Here is a 20,308-nt window from a genome sequence, read left to right on the forward strand (position 1 = left end):
GGGAAAGGAGAATGTTAGCCACTTTGAGACTCCTTAAATGGGGTGAAAGGCGGGATATCAAATCCAAACTCTTCTCACCTTCTCATTTCAGGTATAGGGTTATGCCCTGAAACAGTCAATGAATCTTCTAAAATTTGCACTGAGTGAAGCAGTTGCCTTAGGTGGCAGATGGGTGTGGTGGCAGTAGTCCCCCAGCCATTCCCCCTGAATCTCCCTAAGCTAGCACGCTCTGCCTCCCTTAAGCTACACTGGAGCCTCAGGTGTGGTGCAGGATGTTGTCCCATTGCCAGAGTTGAGATGAGATTCAGCTATGAGTCTTGTCAGTGGAATATGGAGTGGGCGGCCATTTTGCCCTTTGTCTCAGGCACCAAATTTGCTGGGCCGGGCTGGCCTCATTGTGGCCATTAGCCAATGGATCCGTCAGAGGATACTTTTCTGAACCTCCCAGGAAGGTTGCTGAGAGCAGGTCCCAAGTGCGAGAAGAACAGACCTCCTCATCAAATGCAGGCTGCTGAAGAAAAGGATGGCAATCTGTGGTTGGGAGCTGTAGGGCTTTGAGGAGAAACTGGAGTTACCATGGAGGTCGGTGGTTGTATAATGAAGATTGCACACTGTATTGTAGTTGGAGTTAGAGAGACGCCGGACGGGGAAGGAAGCTGACTGTAAAAACATGCTCAGATGTCGAAGTCATCAAATGAGGTCGAGGAGCCTGAGGTGATAAACAGGAAGAGGCTGTGCGTCTGTAGCAAGGAAAGAGAGCCTCCCCCCTCTAGCCGGTGAAGCCTCAGTGGGAGATGGCGCGTGCCTGGAATGTTGGGAGGGGGAAGGATATGACAGCCCTCTCTCTCCACACACACATTCCTCACCCCACATTTCAACAGGCACAGGAAACACATCTCCTTGGGGCAGCCATCAGAGATGAGCCAAAGGGGCAGACTTGGAAGAAGGTGGTGGTTGGTGGGGTTTCCTCGCACAGGGGTCACCGTCACTCTTATTAGGCCAGTGGGCACATTTTGATTTTGGGGAGTGATAGTAGCAAGCGCCAGTCCCTCTGGTGACTTCTATAGCCTCTCCCCTTGATCAGCACCCCCACTCCACCCTGATGGAGAGAGAGAAACAGATAAATAGGCACACTTGGCTTTCCCAAAGGATCTGGCTGAAAGTCAAACCCAAATGAATTAAGTGGACTTGAGAAGCACATGGAGCTGAAAGAGGAAGTGAGAAAGAGTGACCTTTCTCTTTTCACTTTATGTACTTTTAGAGGGAGGAAATGGTAAAACACCCTCATGACCAAGGAGCAAACGAGTGAGGGGCTCAGAGGGTTTGTGGGTACCCAGGGAAGGCCTCAAGAACGCTATTGCACCTACAGTTGCCAGTCTTTCCCCATCTCTTTGCCACCTGGTGCAGATGAACGACAGAAGGCCCCTACAACAAGCGCAGCACATACGTTGGACCCCCCCCCCCCAATCCAGCCAGGTATGTTTTAGTGGCCCACTGTGCCTGCAAAATCAGGAAGAAAAGAAGCCCCCCCCCAGTGTACTACTTTGTTCCTGAAATTCTGAAGCCGCAAGTGCTGCAATGCGAGCTGCCCTAGGGGAGTTCGGTTGGTGGGGACAAAAGGCAGAGCCTTTTCAGTTATGGCCCCCAGATCACAAAATGAACTCTCCTGGAGTGGTGCATTGAGCCCCCGCATTGCCCATTTATTTTATGTTTATTCATTGCAAGTCTTGTTGAAAACAATTACCAAACCCAAAGTGTTGTCTTCTAAGACAAATACATGTACATATGCTAAGTCTTGAATGCTAAGTCTTTTATGTGACAGGTTAAGCTCACATCCACAGGATATACAGACAAATTCCCCATTTGCACACGATCAGCACATTTTTGGTGCTGAAAGGGGGTGGGGAAGAACAGGGTGGATCAGAACGGGACAGAACAGACTAGCACATTTTCCACTGATGTGCACAGTGTATGGGTACATAAGCAGGGGTTCTGCTGTGCCACAAATGAAAGCATTAATGTACTTTCTCCATAGTGGCTGCTTTTTATTAAGTGTATAATAAGACTAACGAAGCACCCCAACATTTCAAAGAAAGGAAGGAAAACAATTTAGCATGGTCACATATAAGGTAAGGAGATTCTAGGGAGAATTGTTCAAAAAAGTGGTACTGTAGCATTCCAAGACAAGACATAAACAATGGATCAAAAACTCACATGATCAAAAACAGCGCTGGATGAAATCATATTTAGATGGAATTTGCCATTCTTGTGACTGTGTTGTTAAAATAAGCTACAAAAAACCCCACCAGACATCCACAAAGTCTGCTTCCCCACTGACAACCTGCAGTTGGTGGGTCAGTTTTGCTGATGTGCCTATGAATAAGGCTTTTAAAAACCAGCTCGTAATAGAGTGCTTTGGGTTATATTTATTTTTTCATAGTAAAAATGATAAAATGGTTGTGAGCAAAAGAGGCCTCACCACACAGTAGACGTGCGATGTCAGCTTCCCAGCAGGCGGATCACTGCTGATTCCTGGAAGGGAGAGAACATGTAGTATGGTGGCGAGAAGGGCACCTGGAACAAATGCACCAGTATGTACACTGGATTGGCTCCACCGGTGTGTTTGCACCATGCTGACCTCCTTGCCCTTCTCCTTTCTGGGAAGCAAGAGCGACCCACCTGGCAGGAAGCTGAAGTAGTGACTCTACCCCAGCCTCTTCTGAGTATAAGCCTAGAATACAGTGGTACCATTTAATTCGTTCCGGAGGTCCGTTCTTAACCTGAAACCGTTCTTAATCTGAGGTACCACTTTAGCTAATGGCCGCCACACCGCCGCCACTTTAGCTAATGGCCGCCACACCGCCGCCACACCGTCATCGCACAATTTCTGTTCTCATCCTGAAGCAAAGTTCTTAACCTGAGGTACTATTTCTGGGTTAGTGGAGTCTGTAACCTGAAGCATCTGTAACCCGAGGTACCACTGTATATGAATTGTAGAGCCGAAAGGGATCTAGTCCAACTCCATGCAATTGGCATTTGCTTTGGAAGGGAAGGTTATAAATTCTTGGGGCATTTAATTTATTTCATCATCATCATTTTATTTGCATGCTATCTTTCCATGGTTAAAACTATGCTCAAGGTGGCTTACAATATGAAAAATGAGAACTGAATCGACCCACCTTTTTCTTCTCATATGTGACAACTGAATGTGGCGCTGTAACTTCAGAAGTTTCTTGGTATTTGATCCCTTCTCTGTGTCTGTGTTTTATTTTTCTACTTTCACATTTATTTTTATTTACCATACCCATCATTTTTATTGCATTCTGTATGTGTTTATGCCAATCAACTTTTAATTAAAAAATATGAAAGAACTGCAACAAAAGGAGTAACAAATAATAAAAAGCACATTAAAAAAACCACAACCAAATTGATCGATTTCCACATAAATCATTAGATCTTAAAACAAAGATACAATAATAATAATATCAACAGCAGCAATAACCCCCCCCCCTAAGAAATATCCCAGTCTTAGTGTCTGCTCATCAGCCTCAGCTTTTGCAGCTGGAGTCAGTCAGGATCCCACCCTCCCAGGCCAGGTGGGAAAGGCCAGCAAGGAGGGGGGAGCAGGTCTTCTGGGGCTCCCAGCCAATATGTTTAACAAAGGAAAAATTGTGCCACTTAGCTGTAAGTAAAACTGCTAAGCAGTGAACAAATTAATAAATATAGCAGCTTCTCCAGTGTTCTGACCTGAGGAGAGGGAGGAAAGTGAGATGGTGGTTGCAGGCCATGCCCTGAGGTTTGGGAGGAAGTGGGATAATGTAATTTCACAACTGACACCGGGGCTTAAACCCATGGTTCCCACAAGAGGCAATTTGATTTTTAAGGGGGGGGGGCAATTCAAGAATGAGTTATTAACAGTGAATTTGCATTTCTTATGGTTCTAGGGGCCTCGTATACAGTATATAAATATATATTGTGACATACACATTTTTAAAATGAAAATCAGAAGGTACACGGCGGTCAGCGGTGACAATGGAGAGATTATCTAAACAGAAAATTCACTGGGTGCATTCAGGGGGAGTAGCGCTCTGGGGTGGGGTGGGGGGTGCACCAGGATTTTAGAGATGCTTAGGTGGGGCATGGCCAAAAGAAGATTGGTAAGCACTGGCTTGCTCCTCTCACCAACACCTCCAGCCAGATTGCACCCTTCAGTGACCTCTTCAGCATATCCTTCCCCCTCTCTTGCCAGCTGGCTGAGCCAAGGAGGAAAGAGAAGGTGCTCAAAGGAACCAGTGCCTGAAAACATGATTGCCATCAAGGGAGTCCAGGAACTTCCAAGCACCTAGAGAGGCTGTTTTTTACCTCTCCAAGAAAAACAAAAACAGGGTATCCAGGAAATTCTTAGCACGATCTCAACGGGAGATGGGGAAAGAAGTGAAGAGCTGGTTCTGGCAAGTGCATTTTAAGTGGCTGTTTTTACTCACCTCCAAAATATTTTCTCTCCCTTGTTTTTCTAGCCACAATGGTTGTGTCAGAAGCAACAGAGACCTCTGAATGCTGTTTGCTGTTTCCAATAAATGTGGTTCGGTTTCGAACCATGCATCTGATGAGCTTATGCCATAAGAGAGGGTGTTAGGAACCTATGGCACTCCAGATGTTGCTGGACTCCAACTCCCATAATCCCTTGCCATTGGCCATCAACTGCTAACCGTACCTCTTATGCTGATAGGATGGGCCTGAGAGAAGGTGCTCATCTGAAGAGCCTAACACCTGGGCAGGTTAATATAGGGAGATATGATTTTTCATATACAGTGGTACCTTGGGTTACAGACGCTTCAGCTTACAGATGCTTCAGGTTACAGATTCAGCTAACCCAGAAATAGTACCTCAGGTTCAGAACTTTGCTTCAGGATGAGAACAGAAATTCTGCAGTGGCGGCGCAGTGGCAGCAGGAGGCCCCATTACCTAAAGTGGTGCTTCAGGTTAAGAACAGTTTCAGGTTAAGAATGGACCTCCAGAACGAATTAAGTTCTTAACCCGAGGTACCACTGTAGTCTGGGTCCAAGCCCAGCACTTTGAATTGTGCCTGGAAACGGACTGTTAGCCAGTGAAGTTGTTTTAGCAGGCGAATCACATCCTCCTTTTAAGCGGCCCCAGTCAGCAGTCTGGCTGCAACTTTATGGACCAGCTGCAGTTTCCAAACAGTTTTCAAAGGCAACCCTACATGGAGTGCATTGCAGTAGTGTAAACCAGATGTAACTAAGGCATGCATCACTGTGGCCAGATACTGTAGTGGCGGGGAGGAATTTGCTTGAAAATCTCTGTGCAGAAAAGATTCCTGCTTTGCAGGGGGTTGGACTAAATCAGGGGTCAGCAAGGTTTACTTTGCCTGAGCCAGTTCACTCCAGCAAAGATCCCTCCATGGGCCAGACCGCGCTTGCACCCCTAATTTACGGTGTCTGCACAGACACAACTTCTGCCGTCTGTGTCTGCGCAGACGTGATTTCTGTCATCTGCACAGACATGATTTTTGGCATCTGCACAGATGTGATTCCGGCATCTGAGCATGCGCAGACACGATTTCCAGCACCACAGAAGCGAGTCCCTGCACCGCACCGGTTTAGCTCAGTTTGGGGGTGGCTCGTGGGCCGGTTAAACCACCCCTGTGGGCTGCTTGTGGCCCATGGGCTTTAGGTTGTCTACCCCTGGACTAAATGACACTCGTGATCCCGTCAAACTCTACAATTCGATGATTCGATAATCCTGGGCCAGGTTTTGACCCCACAGGCCACTAGTTTCCATTGATGGGCAGGGACATTGCTAGGTATTTTAGAGACTCAGGAAAGGGGAATGTGCACAAAAATGCATCTTGAATTACAATTGCAAATGATTAAATAAATAAATGTGATATATATATATGATGCAGTCTTTAGAAAAAAAATCACAGGGCCTGGAAGAATGAAAAATAGTGAGAGATTGAAAATTTAATGGACATCTCTTTCCACCACAAGCTCTATTTCAGGGGCGTCTTGAAGCCTGAATAGGGTGAGATACAGTTCGAATACTAATTTCTCATGTTTGGATGAGTGCATTTTTTGCACAGCGAACACGTGTGAAGTGGGACCTACATGACCATGCAATTTTTTTACATGTTACCTGGCTGGAGAACTGCGCTGCGAAATTCAGACAAGTGCGAATTTCAAGGGGGTGGGGGCTGTGTTCTGGTTAATGCATTGTTTCAGAAAGTGCGAATTAGGTGGACTCGCCTTTAATTGTGAACCAGATCAAATTTCTTCCCCATCCCAGGTGGGGGTGGAACAGAATGGGATGGCATTTTGATGAGGACAACATCAGCATCAGAAGAAACCCCTACCTCACACGCTTAAACTGTGCCCAAGGTGGCTGTGTGTGCTAGAAAGCTCAGTGGTGGTAAGACCCCAACCATCGCACCCAGCTTAATTTGCCCACAAGTAAATAAGTTTCCTAGGTTCTGCCCTGAGTCTTCCAAGTACCTACCAGCACCCCTGGCCATCAGCAGAAGCCGTGGGCCCTTGAGATCAATGGCTGGCCCAGGATCAAAGGCGAAAGGCCATTGTGAATAATACACAGGTTTACAGGCCTGTCAGATGCTCCTGAAATATTTGTGGAGCCCCAGGGACAGGAAAGGAGTCAAGAAGCATCAAGCACTTAGACACAAATAATAAACTAGAGGGTTTCAGGAATTCAAACAAAACAACGTACAGAGAGGCCTCAATACAAAAGAGGCTCTGGTTGTTGTACACCCAGTTGGTTAATAACTTTAATAGTTGCACAGAAAATGGAATTTGCAAAACTGCACGTCCTGAAATTCACTCTCCTATAAGAATGGGGGCAGGGGGGAGGGAAGGCTGTTCTGCTTTGCATCTGTTCACCCTACAACAGGGATGGAGAAGCATTATCCCTACATGTGTTATTTGACCCCTACTCCCATCAGCCCATCGGCGGTTCGAATCTCCGCAACGGGGTGAGCTCCCATTGCTCGATCCCTGCTCCTGCCAACCTAGCAGTTCGAAAGCACGTCAAAGTGCAAGTAGATAAATAGGTACAACTCTGGCGGGAAGGTAAACGACGTTTCCTTGCACTGCTCTGGTTCACCAGAAGCAGCTTAGTCATGCTGGCCACATGACCCGGAAGCTGTACGCCAGCTCCCTTGGCCAGTAAAGCGAGATGAGCACCACAACCCCAGAGTCATCTGCAACTGGACCTAACTGTCAGGGGTCCCTTTACCTTTACCCATCAGCCCTGCTGCCAGTAGTCAAGTCCGACCTTCTAGCTTATCTCCAGTGAAAAAAAATCACCTTCATTCCCACAAGTTTTCCGAATATGTCCACCTTGGTGTCCACCTCGCAGTCCCTTTTTTTAAGAAAGAGAGGAAGAAACAGAGGAGTCCACGGGGAAGTCAGGGAGGACAGTGGATCCAGTTCCAGTGATAGGCAGAGCCAGAGCCAATGACAGGAGGAGCCAACTAATTCCAATTTTATCCCTCTCCTCTTCCCTGTTAGGGATGAATGGACTTGCCAATATCAGTTCCCTCCTTTTCTCATATTTATCAACCTTGAATTCAGTTCTCCACATTTCTCTAGCAATTTTCTATATGTTTCTCTTTTTTTAAAAAAAAAAAAATCCTCATGAAAAGTTATCAGCATTTTAGCCTGAATTTCTGCATGCAATTTTGTCTGATATGCACATTTTTGCAAAGCGCTTTCCTTCAAGGACCTGTGCATTTTAACGTGCACTTCCCCCCAGTATATGCAATCTTGTACACATCGCCTGACTGGAGAACTGGATTGCAAAATTTGAGGAAGTGCAGATTTTGAATGACAGCTGCCTTGCAGTTCAGTTTTGTTTCAGAATGTGTGGATTTGATAGGTTCAGCTTTAAATGACTTTCTCCCTAATCCATACCACATTTTGGGAGGGTAATTTGGGGCAGCCCAGCTGAGACCATCCCCTGCCCCCTCTGTGTTACCAACCCTCCCCCACCCCACCTATCTTTCTCCAGTAGTCCTCCTCCACCACCACCTCGGGAGAAGCGGCGCAGGTTGCGCTGACCTTCCAGCAGGTTTCGCTGGGCCTGAGCCCTATTGGGAGAAGCAGTGTGGCCCAGTGTGGCTTGCCAGAAGTCCAGCCCAGCCTGCACTGCATCTCCTGACACGGCACAGACCCAAGCGGCCTGGGGAAGGTTGCACTGGTCTGCGCTGCATCCCATGATGTGGCACAGACTGGATCTGCTTCTGCCTCCTCCTCCTCGGCACTGCAAATGAACTTCTGGAAGACGAGGTCAGGGTAAGTTCCCCTTCCGTTTTTTGGTTCTCTTTGTGAACTTGTGCCACAGCAGAACTAAAAAATGCCTGTATCCTGCTCCCTCACTCTGGTGCAACCAGCGGGGTGGGGTGGGGGGGAGCAAAATTGGGACATTTGGGATTGGGAGAAGAAGCAGGGGTATCTTCTGCTAATTTGGGATGTCCCAGATAATTCGGGACACTTGAGAGGTCTGCTTAACCCTTCTCCCTGCTGAATTGTGCAAGGGGCAACCCTGAGTCTAAGGAGGAGGGCGCCAGCAGGCAATGGCACCCCCATGGACTGGTTTTAAGTAGGAGGTCAGGCAAGTGGGGGCTGGCTGAGGGTAGAATGAGGTTGGTAGGGCAGTGCCCTGTTTGCACAAATGGGTCAGACCCCACTGGTCAGAGAAACAATGTGCCTGCTTCTGTCTCCTTGTTTCTGACTTCTCGCCCTAATTTAATTCTTTGCTCCAGATACCTTGCAAACAAGGCTTAGGCCATATTCACACCACACATTTAAAGGGCTGTGATACCACGTTAACCGTCACAGCTTCCCCCAAGGGCTTCTGAGAGTGGTTTAAACACTCAATTTCTCTTTTCAGAGAACTCTGCGATTCGTCCCATGGACTGCAAGAAGATCAGACCTATCCATTCTGAAGGAAATCAGCCCTGGGTGCTCACTGGAAGGACAGATCCTGAAGCTGAGGGTCCAAGACTTTGGCCACCTCATGAGAAGAGAAGACTCCCTGGAAAAGACCCTGATGTTGGGAAAGATGGAGGGCACAAGGAGAAGGGGACGACAGAGGACGAGATGGTTGGATAGTGTCTTCAAAGCTACCAGCATGAGTTTGACCAAACTGCGGGAGGCAGTGGAAGACAGAAGTGCCTGGCGTGCTCTGCTCCATGGGGTCACGAAGTGTCGGACATGACTAAATGACTAAACAACAACAACGAGGGGGGTGTCCTCACAATTCTCAGCACCCTTAACAAACTGCAGCTCCCACTGCTCCTTAGGGCAAGCAATGACCAAGAGCTGTGAATGTCTGGTGTGAATGTGGCACCCACATACCCCACAACCAGGTCAAGTCTTGATCCCCAGGCAGTCCAAAAGGTGAAGACTCTGGGCTGCTTCTCTGTGGGAGGGGGAGGGAGAGAGAGACCACATCCGAGGGTCTCCCTCTGTCAGTGAGCGATCAGCTGCTATGTTTCGCCCCCCACCCCCCGCATCGTTTGAAGAACTTCAAAGAGAGAAAGAGAGGGAGGCGGGGGAGTGGGTGGGAGAGAGAGCCAGCAGCATTTCCTATTTGCTGTTTTGGCAGAGACGAGTTCTTGGCAAGCCTCCCTCCAAAGGGAGTCGATTTCCTGCCTCGCTTGGTCATCAAGGCTGAGCCGAGCCAGTTCCAAACATTCAAGCAGTGGCAGCTCCGAGGAGGCGCAGCGAGAGTCTCTGTGACAAAGCCAGCTCGGTTCCAACCCGTTTCCCTGCTGCCTCTCCCGACCCCCCTGGAAACCAGGACCAAGGCTGGATCGGAGAAGGGCAGAGCTGAGCCGCCTGCTTCTCCCGTGTCCCGTCACCAAGTACCACAGCCCTGCGGAGAGCTCCCCTCCATCACCCCTGCTCCTAGACACGGGCTAAGAGGAGTGAGAGAAGAGGAGAAGAAGCAAGGAGTCCAGGCGCTATGGAGACGGGACGGTGTCTGGCGGTCCTCTTTCTGACCTGGACCGTTGTGACAGCAGGAGCGAGTAAGTGGCTCTCTTTGGCGGTGCTGAGGGGGAGACAGGTGGGAAGATCTGCTGCCGCAACTTCATAAACCAACTGGTTCTTGGGTTGCTGCCTTAACTTTGCTGGTTTGCGTAAAACTGGGAAAATAATTAGTATTTAGGGAGAGATTGGGGGACGACGGGACTCCAAAGTGAACGCAAGAAGCTTCTTCATACCGAGTTGAAACATAGGTTGACTTAGCTCAGTGTTTTGTTTCAGGCCGGGGACATGAGCAGCTCCACTTCTGTGGCCCATTGAACTACATCGCTTTCCCTTAGTTATCAGCCGGATAACTGTAAATCAGGGTGGGATGGGGGGTAGAATGGCCATATGACCTATTCCACAGAGGGCAGCCCTCTGCCTGAAGGACTGCTTGGTCCAAGTCTGGCTTAAAGTTAGAAAAATAAAGAAGAAGGGAATCTTCCCAGGAGGGGCTTAGGAGAAGGGGGCGAGTGCCCAGAACTTCCAGCCTTTTCTCTCAAAAGTTGCCGGTCAGAAACGGACAAATCTGTCCGTTTTGGTGTCTGTTAGTTTTGCATTCTTCCCATCTTAAATCTAGCCCTCCATATTTCTGTAGTAATTTCTGGTTTTGCTTTTGTGTTTTAATTAAAAAGGTCACCAGAATTCTAACGTGAATTTCTCCTAATAAACTTTCTCTTGTATACCGTTTTGACATACTTTAATGCTAGCAGTTTCTCCTGTTAAAAGGCATGTTTTGTATGTTTTTTCCACACTTTTCATGCACGCACACTTTCTTTAATATATTCTTTTTGGCACATGGTGTTTGGTTGGAAAACTGCATCACAGAATTCAGAGAAGTGTGAATTTCTAAAGATAACTGTGTTTCGGTTTGCATGTTGGATGGAGAAGTGTGTATTAGGTAGTTTCTCATGAAAATGCAAACAAATTTGAATTTATCCCTCTCAGTCCTAGTGGATATACAGAGAGCCAGTAGAAATTGGCCCCATTCAGAAGTCTCCATGACAGTAAATGGCGCATGGTTTAATCTGTTTATTGTTTACAAATTCATAATCTGCTTCACAGCCAAAGGTCATCAAAACAGGATACAATAAGAAAAAACCGAAAGGTTACAGGCCCAGTCAACTAAAAGCAATAAAACTGTCAAATAAAAGACTGTCTCTGCAATTGTACAGTTTATATTCCATTTAAAAACTGGATCATATTTTACAGAGATCCTTTTAAAATAAAAATGTTTTCAGTAGTGGCCTAAGTACTAAGACACAAATTTCGGTTGGTAACGTAATTTAGAGGGCTGGAGCTGCAACACTAAAATCCCAGGCTCTAGTGTATGCCAAGTGTGCATCTCTGGTGCGCCATGTGATGCTCTCAGAAGTGGTCCATCAGAGGAAAACAGTTGCCAGGCAGGGATATACAGGGTGACTTGGTTCCAAGTTGTTTAGAGCTTTATATGCCAAAATTCTGAACTGAGCCAGGTAGGATATTGGTAGTTAAGAAACAGGGCTATGGAGAAGGGGACAGCTGCCTCTATAAATTCTCAGACCCCATAAAAAAGATGTTTTGGGATGTTTCCCACCTTTCTCAGTTACTTGCAACCCTCTCCTAAAAGGTGATGACTTGGAAGTCAATCACACAGAGAGTGGACGCTTCTTTCAGTCCTTGCAAAGAATTGCATTGCTGGATGCTTGGACCGATAAGACCAAAATGGGAAACTCTGTGGCTCACAGCTCAGTGCATAAGCCCCTGCTTTCATGCATGAGGTCCTGGGTTCAAAGCCCACTATCTCCCATATAATACAGTGGCAGGAGTGTTGAACTAGGGCCTGGGAGACCAGAGTGCAAATCCCCACTCAGTCATGAGGTTCACTGAGTGGACTCTTCTTCGTTGGTCATCTCGTCCAACCCCAGCAATGCAGGAATCCTTTTGCCCCATTTGGGGCTTGAACCCTTGACCCTGTGATTAAATGTCTCCTGTTCTACGGACTGAGCTATCTGCATCATTCAGCAAAGAGAAAGGTCAATAAGCTAATACATAATATACCAACTCAAGAAATTTCAATACAGCTAAGGGAGCCAAACCTTGGTTAATCTTTTGTGGATTCTGATAACCACGTAGGTGCTGCTCCCAAGCATCCTGTTTATTGAACACTCATCCGGATTTGTTTGTGGGGAGATTAGGTAGCAGTGTGTTACCCCACACTAAGGAGTGGGGATAAATTTGATTCAGTTCTCAATTAAAGGTGAATCCACCTAATTTTCAGTTTCCGAAAGAAGATGAGAATGGAAATTCTCAATTATCTTAATTTTGGCTCCAACCCAACAATGTTCACAAAAAAATGTATAAATTAAGGGGAAGTGTGCATAAAAGGGTTTTTGTTTTTTTAAAAGCATACAAAAATGTATTGTATTAGGGGAAATTGCAAAAAAAAAAATGTACATCAGTCAAAACTGCACACAAACATGTTTATTAGGAGAAATCTGCACTAAAATACTGACCAGTTTTCATGAGGCCTTTATAAAAATTGCAAATTGCTGGAGAAATGTGGCGAACTGAATTTAAAAATGAAACACTGACAGAATCAAACCTGACAGATCCATGCATCCCTACCCACATATTTTCAAGCGCATGTCCCCATCACTTTGGTCTAACCTTTTCGGGGGCAGCAAACTTGTTGTGCAAGGCCCCCAAAACAACTATAATTTCACAAACTGAATTTGCAGAAATTTGACTGATTCCTGCACAAAAATAGCCGCACTTGGAAAGCACCCTAAAACTTTAAAATGAGAATTAGACCATTTCCTGGAGCAAACAGCTGTCAATGACTACTAGCTATGATGATTACTATTTGCTGTGAGGAAAGTTAATGTTGCTCTCAGATCTTGCTTACAGTGGGGCACCTTGCCGGCCACTGTGAGAACAGGATGTTGAATTAGATGGGGCACTGGCTTGATCTATTAGAACTATACTTATGAGCTGCATACTATTATTGTATCCACATGGACACAGGAATTAATCAATAGTTTCTGCCAGAAGAATGGGGAACATGTGGCGCTTCAGGTGTCAGATCCCATTAAATGGTGAGACATGATGAAAGTCAGAGTCCATAGATTATTAGAATTATGCGTCTAGTGCATCATAAGGTCTTCAGTTCAGTTCATTTATCCCCTGCTGCTGGGGCTCCTCTGCAACAAGCAGAAATGTTGCATGCAGGGGTACCCTCTGGGGAGAAGGGGGCCGAGAACCCCCCCTAATTTTCAAGGAGAGGGCTGGCCCCCCTCAATATTCCATGCCTGCCAGGCCCTGTTGAGCCTTCTTGCAGCTAGCAGAAGGCTGCACCAAAGTGGGATTGCACCAGCCTGCACAGCATCTCCTGATGCTGCAGGTACTGGCAAAGCCTAGCAGAAGGGTGCACCAGCCTGCGCAATGTTTGGACTTGTGTGTGACATCACATGTGCACACCGGACCCCTTCAATCTTGGGGGCAACCTGGCACCTGTGATTGCATGTCAGCTGCCCTTGTTGCTGCATGCTGCAGAAACCTCGACAGGAAATCTAGCGAAGAGGGGCTTTGGGCTCAAATGTATAGGGAAGTGTCATTATGGAAGACCATGTTTGCAGACCGCTACAGGCTCAATCCCATGCATCTCTCATTTAAAAGATTGCCAGAGCCATTGCAGACAGCTTCCAGTTACAGTCAACGAGACTGAACAAGTTACAGGTAGGTATCCGTGTTGGTCTGCAGTAGTCGAAACAAAATTTAAAAATTCCTTCCAGTAGCACCTGAGAGACCAACAAAGTTAGTTATTGGTATGAGCTTTCGTGTGCATGCACACTTCTTCAGATACACTGAAACAGAAGTCACCAGGCCCTTATACAGTGGTACCTCAGGTTGCAGACGCTTCAGGTTACAGACTCTGCTAACCCAGAAATAGTACCTCAGGTTAAGAACTTTGCTTCAGGATGAGAACAGAAATCGCGCGGCGGCAGCAGGAGGCCCCATTAGCTAAAGTGGTGTCTCAGGTTAAGAACAGTTTCAGGTTAAGAACGGACCTCCGGAACGAATTAAGTACTTAACTCGAGGTACCACTGTATATAGTGAGAGGGTGGGGTGGGGTATTACTCTGAAGAATGGTGGGAATGGGTGATTGGCTGATAGGTGTGGTAAACCTTTTAACGACTGCAATTGGTCTTACAGGAAAAAGCAATGGGTGAGATGGCTAAAAACAGCTTTATCATGTATAATGAGATAAGAATCCAATGTCTCTATTCAGACCAGATCTCTCCATGGTTTTAAGTTTGGTAATAGGTTGCAATTCAGCAACTTCTCTTTCCAGTCTATTTCTGAAATTCTTTTTTAATACTGAGCAAGGAAGACAAATAGTCTGGCTTAATATAAAACCACTTTGCATGGTCCCATCAGCTCCAGTAAAAAACCACCCCATGGAGGCTGAACCCTATGGGCACATAAGTCGCTGCCTTGCCAACTTCAGTCTGCTCCCAGCCAGCCCTCACTTTCTGCCTTCCAGGGGACAGCAGGAGCTGTCAATTTCCCCATACTCCAGGCATGCCCAAAGTCTGTTTCAGGGGCTTAATCCGGGCCACTGGCCAATTGAATTTGGCCCCTGTGGCAGTATATGTCATGGGGTAAAATCCTTTAAAAAAAGCTCAGCAACTTTGGTCGGCCCTCGCGCATGTTCACTTCATCAAATCTGGCCCTCTTTGAAAAATGTTTGGGCACCCCAATTCAATCTCAGGTAGGGATGGGGAGAAGGCAGTGACAGAGTGTTCCCCACCAGTACCCAGGGCGAGTGTGTGTGTGCCAGGGCACATGGGGCACACCATGGGAGTGGTGCATGCTGCTGGAATAACCTTCACCCACTGGCCAGCTGGCTTTGAGGGGCATAGTCACGGTGCCCTGTGAGCCCACAGTCGCTTTGAGCGGCACTTGCAGGGCACCACGAGCTGTTGTGTCCATCTCAGGCATCCTCCACCTAGAGGGCAGCTGCGAAGGACACAACAGCTCATGACACCCTGCACCCCCCAAAAAAAACTGTACCTGGGGTGACAGCTCCCCCAGCCCCCATCATGTTACACCTCTGGGAGGTCAATCCAGTTCACTTTTAAAGCCAAGTCTAGCAAATTCACACTTCCCAAAACAATACGCAGCATGTGTGCTGCTGAAACCACAGCTTGGTTTCCAAAGAGTGAAAGGTCAGATAGTTGAGGGTAGGAGCAGGGCATTTAAATTACTTTCTGGGGAGGATCACTATCCACTGAACAAGGCCTCACTCACTACAGTGGTACCTCGGGTTACATACGCTTCAGGTTACAGACGCTTCAGGTTACAGACTCCGCTAACCCAGAAATATTACCTCAGGTTAAGAAGTTTGCTTCAGGATGAGAACAGAAATCATGCAGTGGTGGAGTGGCGGCAGCAAGAGGCCTCATTAGCTAAAGTGGTGCTTCAGGTTAAGAACAGTTTCAGGTTAAGAACAGACCTCCAGAACGAATTAAGTATGTAACCAGAGGTACAACTGTATTTGTATGTGGCCCCCCAGGAAGATATGTGGCCCTCAGGCTAAGAAAGGTTTCCCACTCTGGTACACGGTGACAACTGGAGTGAATGCAAATCAAGCGCCGTATTTTTCGCTCTATAAGACGCACCAGACCATAAGACACACCTAGTTTTCGGAGGAGGAAACAAGAAAAAAAATATTCTGAATCTCAGAAGCCAGAACAAGAAGAGGGATCGCTGTGCAGCGAAAGCAGCGATCCCTCTTGCTGTTCTGGCTTCTGGGATAGCTGCACAGCCTGCATTCGCTCCATAAGACACACACACATTCCCCCCTACTTTTAAGGAGGGAAAAAGTAAGTCTTATAGAGCAAAAAATACGGTAATCCTAAAACAGCCCATTAAGATAAGCCAGTGGTCATCCCCATATTATACGTGGGTGGCTGAACTGGAGAGATTAAAATTGGGACTCTTGCCCAACCCACATATGAGGTCTTGCTCAGTGAATAGTGATCCTCCCCAGAAAGTGATTTAAACGCCCTGCTCCTGCCCTCAACTATCTGACCTTTCACTCTTTGGAAACCAAGCTGTGGTTTCACCAGCACACAAGTTGCATGGTGAGGAAGGGAAGAAGAGCTTCTGCTCACAGGAAATAGTTTAAAGTTTTGGGGCTGGGAAAGCACCCGGGGTGCAAAAGAGAGAGAGAAGAGAAATTGCAAAGTTGCAGATTTTTCTTCACTTTCTGAAGGAGGAGGGGGAAGAATGGAGGAAGTGGAGCAAAGGGGAAACCGCAGGGATTCCTTCTTGAAGTGTTTAGAAAATTGAGGCGGTGAAAAATCAGCCAAGTAGTGCAAGAGCAAAGATAAACTGGGAAGGGATTTGGACTGTGAAAAGTGAGAGGCACTGCCTGTTCCCATCATTCCTATTCCCTATGAATAATACACCCCCCAACACCCACCCACCCACAGAACTGGGTTAAGTAACCACAGAAAATGGCAAGGGGCAGGTGGGAATTGAATCCCAAACCATTAAAAGGGAGACTAGGAATGAAACTAGACTAGATGTTGTTTGCATCAACTGCTAGAGCAGGGGTGAGGGAATTTTCAGCCGGGGGGGTGCATTCCTTCCTGGGCTGCTTTCCAGGGGCCACATGTCTGTGATTGGCAGGGGCTTGCATTTAACACATGGTGCAAACAATTTAAACAAATAAAAGTGCGTGAAGCAACTAACATGAACTTTAACTTTGTGAAGTAGACTGGTTCCTACACAGACTCACATTTCCCTCTCTGCCCTCTTTCTGACTCCCAGATGCTGGGAATCACACACAGAGTGCTCTTGTTCTCAGGTCCTGCTTCACATCAAACTCTTTAATGTCGCCTTCCCCAACCTGGTGTCTTCCAGAAGTTTTGGAGTACAACTCCCATCAGCTCGAAACCATGGACAGAAACATTCATATTTGGGCAACGGCTCCTTCAGCTTTCGCTGAGCACAATACTGAAGCTGGTTATGCTCAGATCTTGTGTTGCAGAGTCCTCTTGTGAGACCTTAGATCTGAACTACCTTACCATTAGGGATGCGGGTGGCGCTGTGGGTTAAACCAGAGAGCCTAGGACTTGCTGATCAGAAGGTCGGCGGTTCGAATCCCTGCGATGGGGTGAGCTCCCATTGCTCCCAGCTCCTGCCCACCTAGCAGTTCGAAAGCACGTCAAAGTGCAAGTAGATACAGTGGTACCTCAGGTTAAGTACTTAATTTGTTCTGGAGGCCTGTTCTTAACCTGAAACTGTTCTTAACCTGAAGCTAATGGGGCCTCCCATTGCCGCCACGCCGCCGGAGCACGATTTCTGTTCTTATCCTGAAGCAAAGTTCTTAACCCGAGGTACTATTTCTGGGTTAGCGGAGTCTGTAACCTGAAGCGTTTATAACCCGAGGTACCACTGTAAATAGGTACCACTCCAACGGGAAGGTAAAAGGCATTTCCGTGCGCTCCTCTGGTTCGCCAGAAGCGGCTTAGTCTTGCTGGCCACGTGACCCAGAAGCTGTATGCCAGTCCCTTGGCCAATAAAGTGAAATGAGCGCCGCAACCCCAGAGTCGGCCACGACTGGACCTAACAGTCAGGGGTCCCTTTACTTTTACCTTACCATTAGGACAGTAAACCAAACTTGGTCAACAGCAAATGAGTTTGCACTTGACAGAGCTTTTAGCTGAATGTAATTGGGAGGTGTTTATTTAACCATTTAATAACAATGCTTCAGAAACCGCACTCAGAAAACCCAAGACTAGTTCCAAAAGTTTATACTAACTTCAGGCTCACATACGAGAATGTGTTTTATAGATGCATGATATTGTATGTTGTGGTGTGTATATGGGAATGCAGGGTTCCATAAACCATTTTTGTGGATCTCCTGGGAAATAAATTTTAAAAGGGGGGGGGGAGAAACCACACTCAGGATAAAAGCGGAGGGTTAAGCAGCAGGTATTGAGGGGACGCTCATCAAATTTGCAGATGACCCCAAACTGTGAGGAGTAGCCAATGCTGTCGAAGACAGAATCAGAATTCAAAATGACCTTAACAGATTGTAGAACTGGGCCCGAACTAACAAAATGAGTTTCAGTGGGGGCAAATGTAAGGTTCTGCCCTTAGGCAGCAAGAACCAGATGCACAAAATAAGATGGGAGGCACCTGGCTTACTTTCACAGTACCTGTGAAAAGGATCTGAGGGTCTTGGTGGACCATAAGCTTAACATGAGCCAACAGTGTGATGCAGCAGCAAAAAAAAAGCTGACGCTGTGTGTCAACAGAAGTATAGTGTCCAAATCAAGGGAAGTAATAGTACTACGGTGGTACCTCGGGTTAAGTACATAATTCGTTCCAGAGGTCTGTGCTTAACCTAAAACTGTTCTTAAGCTGAAGCACCACTTTAGCTAATGGGGCCTCCTGCTGCCGCCCCACCAAACACTTCTCCTCCTGAAGCAAAGTTCTTAACCTGAGGTACTATTTCTGGGTTAGCGGAGTCTGTAAACTGAAGCCTATGTAACCTGAAGCGTATGTAACCCGAGGTACCACTATACTACTCTATTCTGCCTTGGTCAGACCACACCCCGAATACTGTGTCCAGTTCTGGGCACCACAATTTAAGAAGGACGTTGACAAGCTGGAACGTGTGCAGAGGAGGGCAACCAAGATGATCAAGGGTCTGGAAACCAAGCCGTATGAGGAGCATTTGAAGGAGCTGGGTATGTTTGACCTGTAAAAGAGGAGACTGAGAGGAGATCTTTCATCTTCAAATATCACGTGGTCACATGGAAGATGGAGCAAGCTTGTTTTTATCTTGCTTTAGAGCAGGGGTAGTCAACCTTTTTATACCTACCGCCCACTAATGCATCTTTCTTGATGGTAAAATGTCCTTACCACCCACCGGTGCTCGATGGAAAGAGGATTCAGCTTGTGCCGTAGAACCGCCCACCTAGAATCCTGAAACGCCGACTAGTGGGTGGTAGGGACTAGGTTGACAACCCCTGCTCTAGAGGATAGGACTTGATCCAATGATCAAATTATAAGAAAGGAGATTCTGACTAAACATCAGAAAAAACTTTCTGACAATAAGAGCTGTTCCACAGTGGAATGGTCTCCTTCGGGGGGTTGTGGACTCTCCTTCCTTGGAGGTTTCTAAGCAGAGGTTGGATGGCCATCTGTCATGGATGCCTTAGCTGAGGATTCCTACATTGCAGGGGGTTGGACTGGATGACCCTGGGGGGTCCCTTCCAACGCTACAATTCTATGATTCTATGAACCCACTGCCAGAAAGCCTTCTCTGACGAAGGCCCACGCGGATCGCCTGTTTTGCTGAGCCATGCAAGGCATTAGTACCTCCCAAATTGGCATGAATAGGCCACATCTCCTGTGTGGGAACTTTTTTTTTACGCCAAAGGCAGGCCGCTTTGGTTAATCTTCAGACGTGAGTGGTTGGTGCCGCTCTCCTGTTTGCCGCCGCCGAGCTGATCTAATCTCTTTGCTTTTGTGTGTGTGGGTCCAGCAGAGATCTCGGGCCCTGAATTAACATAAACAGATAAAGCTTTTGTCTGTGTGGCGCACTGCTCAGCCTTGAGGCTTCGCAGCCTTGTCCCGACAGCATTTTCCTAGACAGGCTGTGTGGTGCAGGACCCAGAAAAGGGAAGGGTGACGCAGCCTGTAGAGCCCAGATAAGCGACTGTTTGTCTTCCTCTGGATGCTGCCGGCAGTGGGGTTGGCCTAGGTTGGTACACTGAGGAAATATGGGACAATAGGTGGGGTAGAGGACACAGCGTCATGGAAGCAGCCTGGGCCGTGACCTTAGAGTAAGGGACTCGCAGGAATCTGTCCTGTGTCGGCTTGGCTTCTACTTCATCCCGCTGTGTGCATTTTTCTTCTCAGGAGTCAGGTGTCATTTGTTGCCATTTGCTGCCCACCCACAGCATTTTGTATACATTATGCATCTCCATCCAGAGGGGTCAGGAAACTGGGATTTGACACCCTGTGAGAACACATTGAATTGTGAGTGGTGCGTCTGCATCTAAACCGTGCAGAATGGAAAAGATCTGTTTACTGCATTGTTCATTTAAAGGTAAAGGGACCCCTGACCATTAGGTCCAGTCGTGGCCGACTCTGGGGTTGCGGCGCTCATTTCGCTTTACTGGCCAAGGGAGCCGGCGTACAGCTTCCGGGTCATGTGGCCAGCATGACTAAGCCGCTCCGTT

At 47.3% G+C, this 20,308-nt stretch overlaps 1 protein-coding gene across 2 annotated transcripts in view; it reads left to right on the top strand.

The window, feature by feature from the left end:
• Positions 1-9,705: 9,705 nt before the first annotated feature.
• Positions 9,706-20,308, top strand: part of ENG (endoglin) — a 58,270-nt gene continuing 47,667 nt past the window's right edge. Inside the window, exon 1 of one of the 2 annotated variants that reach the window (XM_082208897.1) lies at positions 9,706-10,063. In XM_082208897.1, the coding sequence (XP_082065023.1) occupies positions 10,000-10,063 (64 nt within the window). In that variant the 5' untranslated portion in view covers positions 9,706-9,999. The remainder of the gene's footprint in view (positions 10,064-20,308) is intronic. The other variant, XM_082208896.1, reaches the window with a different exon arrangement.

This window comes from Podarcis vaucheri, assembly GCF_965113315.1.
Source record: "Podarcis vaucheri genome assembly, chromosome: Z".
In the NCBI taxonomy this organism is placed as follows: Eukaryota; Metazoa; Chordata; class Lepidosauria; order Squamata; family Lacertidae; genus Podarcis; species Podarcis vaucheri.